Source organism: Embiotoca jacksoni, unplaced genomic scaffold (assembly GCF_022577435.1).
Source record: "Embiotoca jacksoni isolate LCO1_2020_lvr unplaced genomic scaffold, fEmbJac1.0.p SCAF_151, whole genome shotgun sequence".
Lineage (NCBI taxonomy): Eukaryota > Metazoa > Chordata > Actinopteri > Embiotocidae > Embiotoca > Embiotoca jacksoni.
The window spans coordinates 85,660-97,896 of NW_027185287.1; the positions used below are offsets into that span (position 1 = coordinate 85,660).

Below are 12,237 nucleotides of genomic sequence, written 5' to 3' on the forward strand. Positions count from 1 at the left end.
ATTTCTATGATGTTAACATCAACAATCATTTAACCCTTCAATGTCCTCATCAAGAAAAAAGTAACAGTAGAATTAGTCAAATACAATGCTAACTTATGGCAGTAATAAAGAGCATAAATGTTAGATACACTTCACACTTCCGATTTTTGGTGATATGCTACCTTGTTTTTCATTCAAACAAAGGGAACACTGCAAAACAGAAAAACATTTCATTTCTAACATTTCAGTTTCAAAACACCTCATCTGTGCATTAGATCCACTTTATTTCTCATGGTATGCTGCAAAGCTGCATTGGACACAGGTTGCATCTTCCACGCTTGTCACAGTGAAGGGGCCAATGTCCACAGTTGTCATAACGCACATCTGGTTGTGGTTGTGAGGGTCTTGGGGTGGAGCGTTTCTTCTGAGGTGGCGGAGAGCAGGACAATGGTCGGCCAACTTTGGGTGCTGGCTTGATGACTCTCATCAAATTGTGGGCAACTGCCAGGCGGAATCTTTTGAGAGGCATTCGTTTCTCAATCAGTAGGCCACAATCGCTCTTGTAGACCAGCCAGGAATTTGAGATGCACAGGTCAAGGATGTATCCAAACAGGGGAATGTACCATCGCCTTGACTTGGCGGGGGTCTTGTACAGATGTACCACCATGTTAGAAAGATCAACGCCTCCCATATGCTGATTGTAGGCAGGAATGAGTGATGGGCACGGGACATTAATCTTTGCATGGGCCTCTTTGCTCCACCGTTTGACAGTTGAAAGAGCCATGATCCCACAGGCATTGCTCAGAAGGTTGACACATTTGTTGTCATACCATTTCACTGCGATCACCCCTTCAGCAGACCTGTAATCAAAAGCTCCACGTCCTTTCTTCATCAGCTGTTTGTCTATCATCAAGGTAGCTCCACCAATGCGGTTTGGTCGGACAGTGCCAATGCACTTGACACCCAAGTTTGCGTTCAGCTTCTGGATCAAGTTTAAACTGGTGAAGTAGTTGTCACAGAAGACAACAGAAGGACGTGGCTGTGTTATGGTTTTGCATAATGTTGTCACCACTTTGGCTCCTAGAAGTAGCCCCTGCTCCTCCTCACATAGGGTAACATTGAAGAATGTGGATGCACCTTGATGGAGCAGTAGGTCATGGATGATGCATGAACTGGCCTGGCAGAATAATTTAAAGCCCCATTTTTCTGGCTTGTTGGCAATATATTGGCGGAGAGTGCCAGCCCTTGTGCCTTTATATGCCACCATGACCTCATCCATACTGTGCTTGTCAGTGGATGGGATCAGGAGACACTGCTCACGAAGCATATCAAAGAGGGGGTGGATTTTGTTAAATCTGTCTGGACTGTCGTTGCACTGCTGATTATCATTCAAATGAATGAACCGGCGTACCACCTGGAATCTCTTCTTCGGCATGATACCAGCTATCAGATCAAAACGTGACGCGTGGTGCCAGTAGTCCTCCAGGGCTGGGAAGTTGAACACACCCATGAAGAGTAGTCTTGCCAGGAAATCTTCAATGTCTTCAGGGCTAGTCTTGATTGGATCCCCCAACTCATGGGCAGAGTACAGATTGGTATGATGCGCAATATGTTCAATCATCTGGTCAGTGAAGAGCATTTTGAAGTACTGGAAGGGTGTCTTTACAGCCTCAGGGGGCTCAAATCTTGATTCAGGAACCTGGAATTCCTCAATGTCTTCATGCTTCCAGATTCTCCTTGTGCCTTTGTTTGGGCCTGAGGGTGAACTTGGGTCAGGTGGGTCCTCTGGCTCCTCCAAGGAAACAGTTTTTAGGGCATTCTTCCCTTTTCTGCTCTTCTTACAAGGAGGCAGTGTAGAAGATGTGCTTGTTGAGGCAACCTCCGCCTCATCCATGGATTCAAAAGAAGTGTCCCCAGTCTCTTCTGCTTGTGTGGGCTGATAATCAGGATCCTCTATTTGGTCATCGTCATCACTCAGATCAGCATCAGAGTCTTGAGGATTTTCTTGTATAAGTGCCAAAAAAATTGCGTGGCCTTGCACCGTTTAAAGATTGAGCATCCATCTATTGTTTGTAAATCAGAAAGGAAAAAAAGTTACAATTACAAACCATGTACTGTTATAATGCTAGTAATGTTATTATACCAAAATATGTCAATTGGTTACCATTCAATTATTAGTTTTATTATTTCTACATACTTATTCTAGATATTTACTATACATACTTTTTACAAAAACATTTTTATGCAATATTTTACGAAAACAATATAATGTTAAAATATTTTATCAAGTACTTAATAGAATACCATTAAATAGATATTAACAGCAGTGAATATTCATATGTATTGTTTTATTAATACAAAAAATTACATACATTATCTTAGAATCACTATGTTTACCATAAAATTATAATTCAACCATTCAGTAACAAACATTTTTTTCGACAGGATAATCAGATGTGTTTTATTTCAAAGCAAATACTGACTTTTATTTACATTAGGTTAACTTCGCTACCTTTATTATGAAGTGACAATTAAACCGTTGGGTAAAGCACGTTTTTAGGAAATTATTTTACCCTTATTAATTTTTATTTTTTTTGGTATCAAGTTACATAATTCTGTTCAGTAAGACCTCAAGTGCTGTAATATGTCGAATAAATTTACTTACCTTTGAAATTTTCACCAAATAGTGTCCACATGTCTGGAGGAAAGTTTTCTTGCTAACTTCCTGTTAAGAGCTGAGAAGGCATACTTCTTAAAGACACAGTGACATGTAGTGGATTTTTTTTTTACAATAAGATACCTCAAACAAGTTGTAGAGATAGCTCAATCAGGTTAAGTTAAGGTCAATATATTTTTCAATAATATATAGTGACTCAAAATGTGCTCTACCAAAATGTAGAGTAGGCAGTTAGGCTGACAAAGGGCGGAGTCAGCCAGCCAGCACGTTTCAGTGCAGAGCTGCACGCCCGGTGGGTCCTGAATGCAGCTGAGGTACCGCCTTGTTAGCCCGGCCGCCATCCGGGACAGACCCTCTGAGCCCTCAGAGCAGGTGAGGACGCTCAAGAGGACCAGCCCATGCTCGTTGAGGCCGTGTTGGAAGCGGAGAGCTTCTTCGTCACCTGAGCAGAGAGAGCGAGATAATGGTGTTAACGACCCCGCAAGAGGTAAATTACAGGTATTCTCATCTGGTTGGTAAGTGTTTACGAAGCCTTTCGGATGAGGTGGGACATCTTCAGGAGACTCAAGCCAGTGCATTTACAGTGTAACTGCGACCACGGAAGGCAAGGATTCGTTCCGTGAGGTAACAGACTATGGCAATGGACCTCTTCAAGACATCCATCTTCAAAGTTCTGCTGAAATAACCTGTGTTGTGATTTGGCGATATATAAATAAAATTGAATTGACTTAAATCCGTCCAGTGATTTTTTTTTTATCCAGCATCTTTGCATTTCTTGGTAAGACCTGTCCATGACGCTGTGCGTGCTCAAGAATGCTTTCAGCTCCCACCAGCTATCCACTTTGAAGTCCAGCTGCCACCTAGATTTCAACTGGATTCAGAGTCCACAGTGCTGAACAAATTGGGGAAAGGTTTCTTACATTGTTTGCACCAAGTCTTGCGATGGGTTTCAAAATATTTCTAATAAACTTCAAATACTTTGTCGGCTCCGTAGTGGCCGGGGCAACAACGGTGTTTCCATGGTGTAATGGTTAGCACTCTGGACTTTGACTCCAGCGATCTGAGTTCAAATCTCAGTGGAACCTGGATTTAGGCAAGATTAAATTGCCAGTTTTGATGCTAGTTAGGAAATGGGGGGAAAGAGAGAAACATATTGAATGGAATACTGACTCAACAAGTCACACACTTGTGACTTCACAATTTCCCACCCAAAGGATGGTTGTGTTATTATTACACAAGAATTGTGTTTGTTTATTTTTTTTGTTTTTGTTTTTTTGAGTAGGAACACAAATACATCAACAAGAAACAAACAGCAGGTGAAAAATTCAACTACAACATAATTATACCAAACATGTATTATTAAACAACCTTATCAAAAACTCCAAACATATATAATAATAAACACACACCTCTCAAAGAGTGCTCTTCTATTCTTCAATGGTTTGCCCAGAGGCTGGCCCTGGTGGAGATGGTGCTGGCTGGAAAGGCAGCAATAGACAAAAGGGAAGAAAATATGTTATTAAATATCCTTATTAAACTGCATAACACCTCCAAGTTCAAAATAAAAAACATTTTGATTTAAATACTGACTTGATCAACAAGTCACACTCTCGCCAGGACTTGCACCTGGAATCTTCCACCCACAGGATGGCTGTGTTACAATTACACCACGAGTTTTTTGTTGTTGTTGTTGTCTTTTTTTGAGGAGGAACACAAACGCATCAAAAAGAAACACAGCAGAAACAAAGCACCGATCTGTCTGCTGTTAGTTTGAATCACCAAAAGAAAATCCCAAGTATTCACCTGGGTGATACTTCATCGTTTATTTATGTGTACATTCTACTTCAAATATTTGATCATACAGTTTATACATACAATTAATTTATTTATACAAAAAAATTGAATTGAAAGAAATGATTGAATAGTTTAGTGAGAGTGAAATCCCACAATCATACATGTTCAGCACAGCAGGGTTTGGTTTTTTGAATCACAGGTGATCCCTGGTGGCCTCTCATCGAGTCCAGCAGTTTGGTATAGAGAGTCAAAGGAAAGTGCACAGGCTGCTCCATGCAGGCAAGCTCTCCCACCTTGAGTGGCATCTCTGAGGTGTTCGGGTTTTGTTGGTTTAGGAGTGAATTTTTCCATTTGGAGACCCTAGAGCTGAAAAGTGGAATGACGAATCAGTCGTCTGTGCTCTAGTGACACCTGGTGGCAGATGTCTTCATATCTTCCTTTGATCATTCAGGGAACTGTTGGAAGAGAGTGAAGTCACACAATCAGTTGGTATTTAAGGATTGAAGAACCCTGAAATTCAAAAGAGCTGCTCTGAAACATTCTGTAGATAAATGTTGATCTGAGATTATAGGGAGAGAATCTGATGACCCCAGCTGTTCTCCACCAGTGTCAGTCCGTCCGTTTACCTACCTGGTTCCAAGTCGCCGTAAGTCTGTTTACTTGTCCAGTGAGAAGTTCTGGTTCTGACTCTCTGTCTGTCTTCTACATACCTGCCGTCCAGTGTCAATACTCGGGTATCACCTGTGCGAAGAAGCCATCCAGTGTCGTTCCACGGAGTTCACCTGTAGACGTCTTTGCAATCCTGTGTTGGTCCTCGGGTTACCACACAGTCGACCCTGCCCGCTATACTCGTAGTGAGTGTGTATGTATGTGTTCTATGATGTCATTGTGAATGTGTATGTATGTTTTCTAGTGAGTGTGTATGTATGTGTTCTATGATGCCATACAACAGGCGGAATTACTTCATTAACAATTTTACAATTAGAAAACAAGTGAAATAATTTCATCAACAACTGCTCAAATCAATATATTATGTATAGGAAATGAACAGTACAGTAGACAAGGTACTGTAAATTGCTGACTTTGATCAGTACTGTTTTTTCACAATATCAATATATATTAAAACATTAATGTCTTCCGATTTATACTCTTCTTGGATAATCTTTACCAGCGACTGTTACCACAATAACTACTTTATTACGTTCATACACAACTAACGAGCATTATAAATGGACGAATATATGTTACCATTTTTTACGTTCATTCTTTGATTGAAACTTACTTTTATCCCAAGTGATAATAACACAGTTAGTGACACAAAACATTTTTTAGCGGCTGATATTTACATGCAGGTAAATCAATGGTGATGACGGCGACACTACAATCTTACTACCGAGGCGAAACTCTACCTCTCAGAGGGATATGCATAGCTTATGGTCAATAACCAATCAAACAGCATTGTGCCAAGGCATTGATTGCTGATTGTCTCTTTTACACCCTGTTTGGAACTGGGGGTAGCACTTAATGTTCGGAATGGGTAGGACTTTGTTAGGAGAGGGATTGTTTAGAGACCAGATGCCGAAGGGTAAAGCAACCTCGTCTTCCGTAGACCTATGATTTGAGCAAAAAAACAAAGATACTATCTGACAATTGTTGCTTATCAAGTGCATGTGGACGAGCCATGGCGTTGACCTCGGGCTGAGACCAGACCTCGTCTTACGGTCCAACTCCTGCCAGGGTGTCTTCATCATTGAGCTGACAGTCCACTGGGAGGACGCTATCGATGAGGCCTGCAAACAGAAAAGGCTGTGATACGTAAAGCTGGCAGCTAAATAAGAGGAGCCAGGCTGGAATGTAGAAGAGCATCCAGTGGGGATGGGTTGCATGGGCTTGGTAGCAAATTCCGTCACAAGACTCCTGCGAGAAGAAGGAATCACAGGGGAGAATCATACGAAGTCAATCAAAGAACTTGGCGATGCTGCCGAAAAAAGCAGTCAGCGGTGTTGTTTGAAAAATTTAGAAAATAACCATTAGACGTTCTCTCAGGTCTGATCAGCGTGAAGGGAGCCTGCCTAGAAAAAGGGTGTCTTGTAATATACAGTTAAAACACCAAGTGGCATCAAAGTTCAGACTTAAAAAGGTGCCGCATTAGTGCAACATCATCTACTGATCATCCTCAAGATGAACCCCGCTGAGATGTGTTGTATTGGAGCAACATTGGGTATCCCAAAGAAAGGTCGCAATCAACAAGTCGATTATCGTGCTTAAGCTTCAGTCATTGTACCACCCGGTCCTAGCAACCAACTGGGCTGTTGCGTGAGGGTAGATATTTTGTTACGAGAAACAACTGGAGAAGCATCAGTTAGTAACGGTCTCTAAATCACACTGCAGTTTTGAATGTGGTGAGAAAGAGCTTAATTATTTGCATCTGAATTAACAGAACATTGATTTAGTTGAACATTTGCACGAGATCAGCTCAACGAGCTTTGAAACTACTGCCTGCAACATTAAAGGGAAGCAGTTCGACAAGGATGGGATTCGAACCCATGCGTGCTGAGCACAATGGATTAGCAGTCCATCGCCTTGACCACTCGGCCACCTTGTCTTCTGTACACATATGATTTGAGCAAAAAAATAAAAAAACAAAAACACCTTTTAAAATAGAAATGCAGAAGGAGGGGAGGCTGAGGTCGAACATAGAGCAAAGCACTTGCTGTAGAGGCAGGGGAATTAGTTCAAATGGTAGAGTGCTCGCTTAGCGTGCAAAGGGCTCCCCGCATTCTCCAGGACAACTTACTCTTTCTTGATTTCCGTTCTGTATATAAGTGGAGGAATTGTCTGATCCAACTGCATGATCGAGCGATAATCCCATGTGGCAACATATCTGCTTTCAACATCTGCATTTCAGCTCAGGCTGCACATTTCAGCTGAAAATTTGGAGTCCACACTCCCGATCCATGGAGCGACGTGCTTTGTCTCAACGGTCAAGGTCACCACTCATGTTGTGGATAATGTTCTCTTGTTGAATTTAGAGCCAATCAATTATGATTTGAATGCCACATTCTAGCTGACAATTGTTACTTTTGAACAAACTTCATCATCAAACTTGTGAAATCAAAGTACACACTTAAAAAGGTGCCGTATTAGTGCAACATCATTTCTTGATCTTCCTCAAGATGAACGATGCTAAGGTGTGTTGTATTGGAGCAACATTGGGTATCCCAAAGAAAGGTCGCAATCAACAAGTCGATTATCGTTCTTAAACTTCAGTTATTGACCACCCGGTCCAAACAACCCACTAGGCTGTTGCATGAGGGTAGATATTTTGTTACGAGAGAACCAACTGCAGAAGCATCAGTTAGTAACAGTCTCTAAATCACACTGCAATTTTAAAGGTGGTGAGAAAGAGCTTAACTATTTGCAGATTTCAACCTACTGCCTGCAACATTACAGGGAAGCAGTTTGACAACGATGGGATTCAAACCAATACATTCACCTGCCATAAAGGGTCAGCAGATAAACATTGAAGAAAAAACCTCAACAGCTGATAGTGTGGTCATTGAAAGAATGTTGTTCAGGGCCTGTTTATTTCTTGACAATCTTTCCAGTGGGTTTCCCAGTGGGCACGAATTCCAGCCAAAGTGTACATCCAAGCACTCTGTAGCCAAGGACATTCAGATTCAACATCAATCGTATGTTGTATATTTTAGTTTTTGATGCAGCACTCATATCGAGAGCTTGATGAGCATGATTGATGTTCCATCTGGATGCACCCTCAAGCATGTACATCTGCGTATGCAGAGCATTGCATCTCCAGCCTCACAAGACAAAAAGATAGATAACAGAAAAATTTAATTTTTCTTTTAATTTTGAGACAACTGATTCAACAGCAGTCATGTAAAAGAAATGTCTCAAAGGTGTAGTTTTATCTTGCCTGTGATGAAACTGCACTGTTGGCGATGAAAGCTCTCCATAGAAGAAGACTTCTGCCACATCGCAGAACATCGAGAGCTTTGTCTCCCTTCTGTAAGCTGGATCCAACGTTTGTGTACAGCTGGATGGTTCTGGGGGATCTTGGATGCACGTAAGGTGTTTTTGTTGCACCTCCCAGACACGCTCCATGCTCTCATGGTTTACCAGGTGTAAACCTGTGGTGTCGGTCAAGTCCCACATGCAAAGGCTGGTTGAAGGCGTTTATTGGAGATGATACACGGACATACTGCTTGTATTGTAAGGCTGATTTCTACGCCAAACTTTGTGATATTAAAAAACACACAACAACTAAAACACATACTCAAAAGGCTAAGTCTTATAACAGTTCCACCCAAAGCAAACTGCCATTAATGAGTAAAAACATTGACTCTGCAAAAAAGGCTGAAGCCACCATGGCATTAGCTATTGCTGAACACTGAATTAGGGCCAGACTAGTTACCATCATTTACTCACGTTGCCATTGACAGTTTTTTCTATTGTCTCTTTTTGGTCCATTTAGATTGTTAATGTTGTCAAGTTAAAACCGTCTGTACAATTTTTTTTAATTTTTTTATATTATAGTTATGGCAAAACAATTTCATGTTTTACTGTGACTTGTTGTAGGCTCCTAAGTGGAGCATAAGCTTCGAAACAAAACCAAATTTAAGAAACCCCCCAAGAAAAAAACTTAAAAAACAAAACCTAAGTAACTCTGCCAGTGTCTCTTTTGGGTCACTTTGCCCCAAACCCGGATAAAGGAGGAGGGTTGAACGTAGAGCTAGCAATTCCACCCCACACAACAGTCTTTTGATTAAATTTGATATTCTAACATTTAACAATGCAGGACAAAATTGATGTATGTAATGTGGGTCTAGACAAAGCATTAAAGTCATGAAGTTATTTTGAGAAGTGATGGCCTATTTCAGTGGCAAAATCAAAAAAAATCAAAAACAAGAATCAACAGAATAAAGTTAGTTTGTAGTTTTAAACATTTTTAGAGTGTTTTTTACTCACTTTTTGTCTCTCCCACGTTATTCCTCTCTCCCATAGCGTCCAGTACAATTATGTAAATTAGGCGATGACGTCATTTAGCGACTTTTAGGACAGCCAATAGCTACTTTCCTTACTGAGGAGTTGGCAACACTGGTTGCAGCACATCAGAGGAACAACCGCCGAGGTAAGGTACAAACCACGGACAATTAAATAGGACGACTTAATCTTGTAATTGTTTAGTGATTGATGTGAAAGATATGAGTTGTGTTATTTTACTGTGTATGAGTGGGAGTTCATGAAAAGCCTTCATTAGTATTTATGTATGCTAAATAAGTTAGCATTAGCACACAGAGAGCATGTCAGCAGTTTTTTTTTACTCTAGAATCAATGTTGTTGTTCACACTGCAAAAACAATTGTTGCAAAAGGTATCAATTTAATGAGATACAGAATGTAATGCAGTATTTGGTTAGTTTCAGAGTTTGATATGTCTTCAGGCTTTAGTGGGAGTGTTACATGTAGTTAATTAGTACTCTGTGTATCTTTCAGAAAATGGCCCAGTCTCCAGCCAAGTTCCCGACAATAAATGATCCTGATGTGATGGCGGCAAGGCAAAAAAAAAAAATCCAACTTTTGAGTGCAAGTTTTACCTGAACAGTAATGGTGTCTGTGTTGTTAGTATTTGTATGAGTCTTTAGAAATGATGATTGATGTGTAACATTTTACACAGTAAAATATTGTATTGTTAAACTATAGACCTTAACAAAGCCTGTCTGACAGTGATGCTGTTTAGAGGCTGAAGGTGGCAAGTGGTCTTTCAGAGTGACAGACGTCCCTGATAGTTCCCTAATTTCATTTGAATGATTGTTGATGTTAACATCATAGTAATAATAATCATCATTAATGGTTATGTTATGAAATATTGATAAATATAGAAATTTTATAGAAATAAAATGAATAAATCAATAAATATTGATTCTCTGTGGGTTCATTCACACTGAGACTTATAATTAGATTCATATTTACATGCAGTAAGAAGATATTAAATGTACATATTTGATATGACAATGATCACATGAAGTTCAATGTGAAATTGTGTTGTACATTGTGTTATTCATCTTTCTCAGCTTTGACATCTGACAATATTTTCATGTTTAAGCTTGGAGCAGTTCCATATTGCTGGATGTGATTTGTAATATGTGTCAGAAAGCAGCTGTCACAGAGCTCATGTGTACATACTGTATGATTTACATTAACAATGGTGGTTTTGTGTTTTTAGTGTTCATGTCTTGACCCTGAGGTCGGAGCCTGCAGGCGGGAAATCAGGTCATAGAGCTCCTCGTCCGGCAGGTGAGGATGAGGAGGGCCACGGAGCAGAGGACAGCCCACCTCACCGAGGAGTTAAAAACAAACAAAGAGCAGCTGGAGGTTCTGGAAGCCTCCAGCAGCTTTGTCAAGGATGGTAAGTGTCAGTTGTCCAAGTTAAAACTTGAATTTTATGATTGAGTCATGATATGTGATAGTTTGATTTGTTTTTTGAATGGACTGCAGCAAAGGGGCCGGCCACATAAACACTGTCACTCAATGAGTTTGTGAATTGGGTAATTTAATGTGATGTTTCAAGTATAATCTGCAATATTGACCAAACATCTTAGTTAGGTATATTCAGTTATGATGGCAATACTCAATATTCTATGAAGTCGGCTTCATGTTGAGTTTTAGGTTAAAGCCACATTAGAGATGTTACAACAGGGCGGGGTTATGTGGACCCACTCAAATCTGATGTGTTTGAATAAATATCTCAATAGTTATGTTGCCACACTGTTGTTGGGATGTCTCTTGGTGCTTCTTAACATATTAAAAGGATTTTTTAATCAGTAATGTGTATAAATTGATTAATCTGGTTAAAAACGTGTGTTAGAACAGTTAGAACATCTTATATCAGCACATCTTAGAAAATGAAATGACATCATTATCATTATCATCATCAGCCTTTAAAATGAGGAAAAGATAATAATTATGACATCATAATATCAGGACATGTGAAATGAAATGGAGTGTTATACCATGATATAATCAATAAATATAAATATAATATAGATATATTGTTTCCCAGATCGGCATCCGAGGCCGGGATCGAACCCGAGTGCTTCCACACCGCGGTGACGAGCCCCCCTTCCCTCTGCCTTTTTTGCGACCCCCCAAAGAGAAGAATGCGCAGTAGCCATCTTTAGGGTGGCTGAACACTATCTACATTAATTATTGTAAATAAGATATGGATTTCTTCCCAAAGCTAGAAAACCTGCACAACACAAATGAGAGGCCTTTGACATGTTTTGAGATTTCTGCTCCCAAATCAACTTAAGCTATTAATATTTCTATTTTTTTTAAGTGGTTTCCTGTCCTTTAATATTTTTTTCTTCAATGTTAGTCAAGCAAAGAATAAAGTATAATTTCAGTTCCATCAAATCGATCAAGACATGTCAGTGTTCAGTTAATGTTTTGCTGTGGTTTATTTATGTCAGTAGGGGGCAGTATTTAGCCTCCTGCCACATGGGATCAAGATTACAGAGAAGTTTGATCCTTTTTGTTTTATTATCTGTTAAACCCTCCAAAATAATTTTTCTTCAAATCATGAATGTTACGGCTCTTAATATTTAAAACATTTAAAATCATTTTAGCCATCCTCTGGTCGCTTCAGTTTCCTGCGCAGCGATTGGTTGAATTCAGTTTTTGAATGTTGACGTCATAAATTCTGAGCGCGCTAGTTCTCTGTCTGCTGTTTGAATCTTCAGTGACAGACACTTGTATTTACTGTCAACTA

General features: G+C 39.9%; 1 protein-coding gene and 2 non-coding genes across 3 annotated transcripts; 1 reads left to right on the forward strand and 2 right to left on the reverse strand.

Annotated features, from left to right (window-relative positions):
• Positions 1 to 268: 268 nt before the first annotated feature.
• LOC138198468 (piggyBac transposable element-derived protein 3-like) lies at positions 269 to 8,572 on the reverse strand. Its single transcript, XM_069149900.1, has 4 exons — positions 8,385 to 8,572; positions 6,171 to 6,367; positions 3,009 to 3,098; positions 269 to 1,983 (listed from the first exon to the last, which is right to left on the reverse strand). Exons 1-4 carry the CDS (start codon positions 8,570 to 8,572, stop codon positions 269 to 271), a joined length of 2,190 nt encoding a protein of 729 aa, XP_069006001.1.
• Positions 3,670 to 3,741, forward strand: trnaq-uug (transfer RNA glutamine (anticodon UUG)). The gene has a single exon. It is a non-coding gene; the product is annotated as a tRNA-Gln (tRNA).
• Positions 6,974 to 7,055, reverse strand: trnas-gcu (transfer RNA serine (anticodon GCU)). The gene has a single exon. It is a non-coding gene; the product is annotated as a tRNA-Ser (tRNA).
• Positions 8,573 to 12,237: the final 3,665 nt, after the last annotated feature.

Bases quoted from the DNA above. Each gene is read 5' to 3' on its own strand.
- LOC138198468 (XM_069149900.1), bottom strand. From the start codon at position 8,572: ATGGAGCGTGTCTGGGAGGTGCAACAAAAACACCTTACGTGCATCCAA. The intron at 6,368-8,384 runs GCAAGATAAAAC...TTCTTCTCGCAG, and splicing joins ACAGTGCAGTTTCATCACAG to GAGTCTTGTGACGGAATTTG. The intron at 1,984-3,008 runs GTCTGTCCCGGA...CACTTATACAAG, and splicing joins CTGCTCTGAGGGCTCAGAGG to AAAATCCTCAAGACTCTGAT.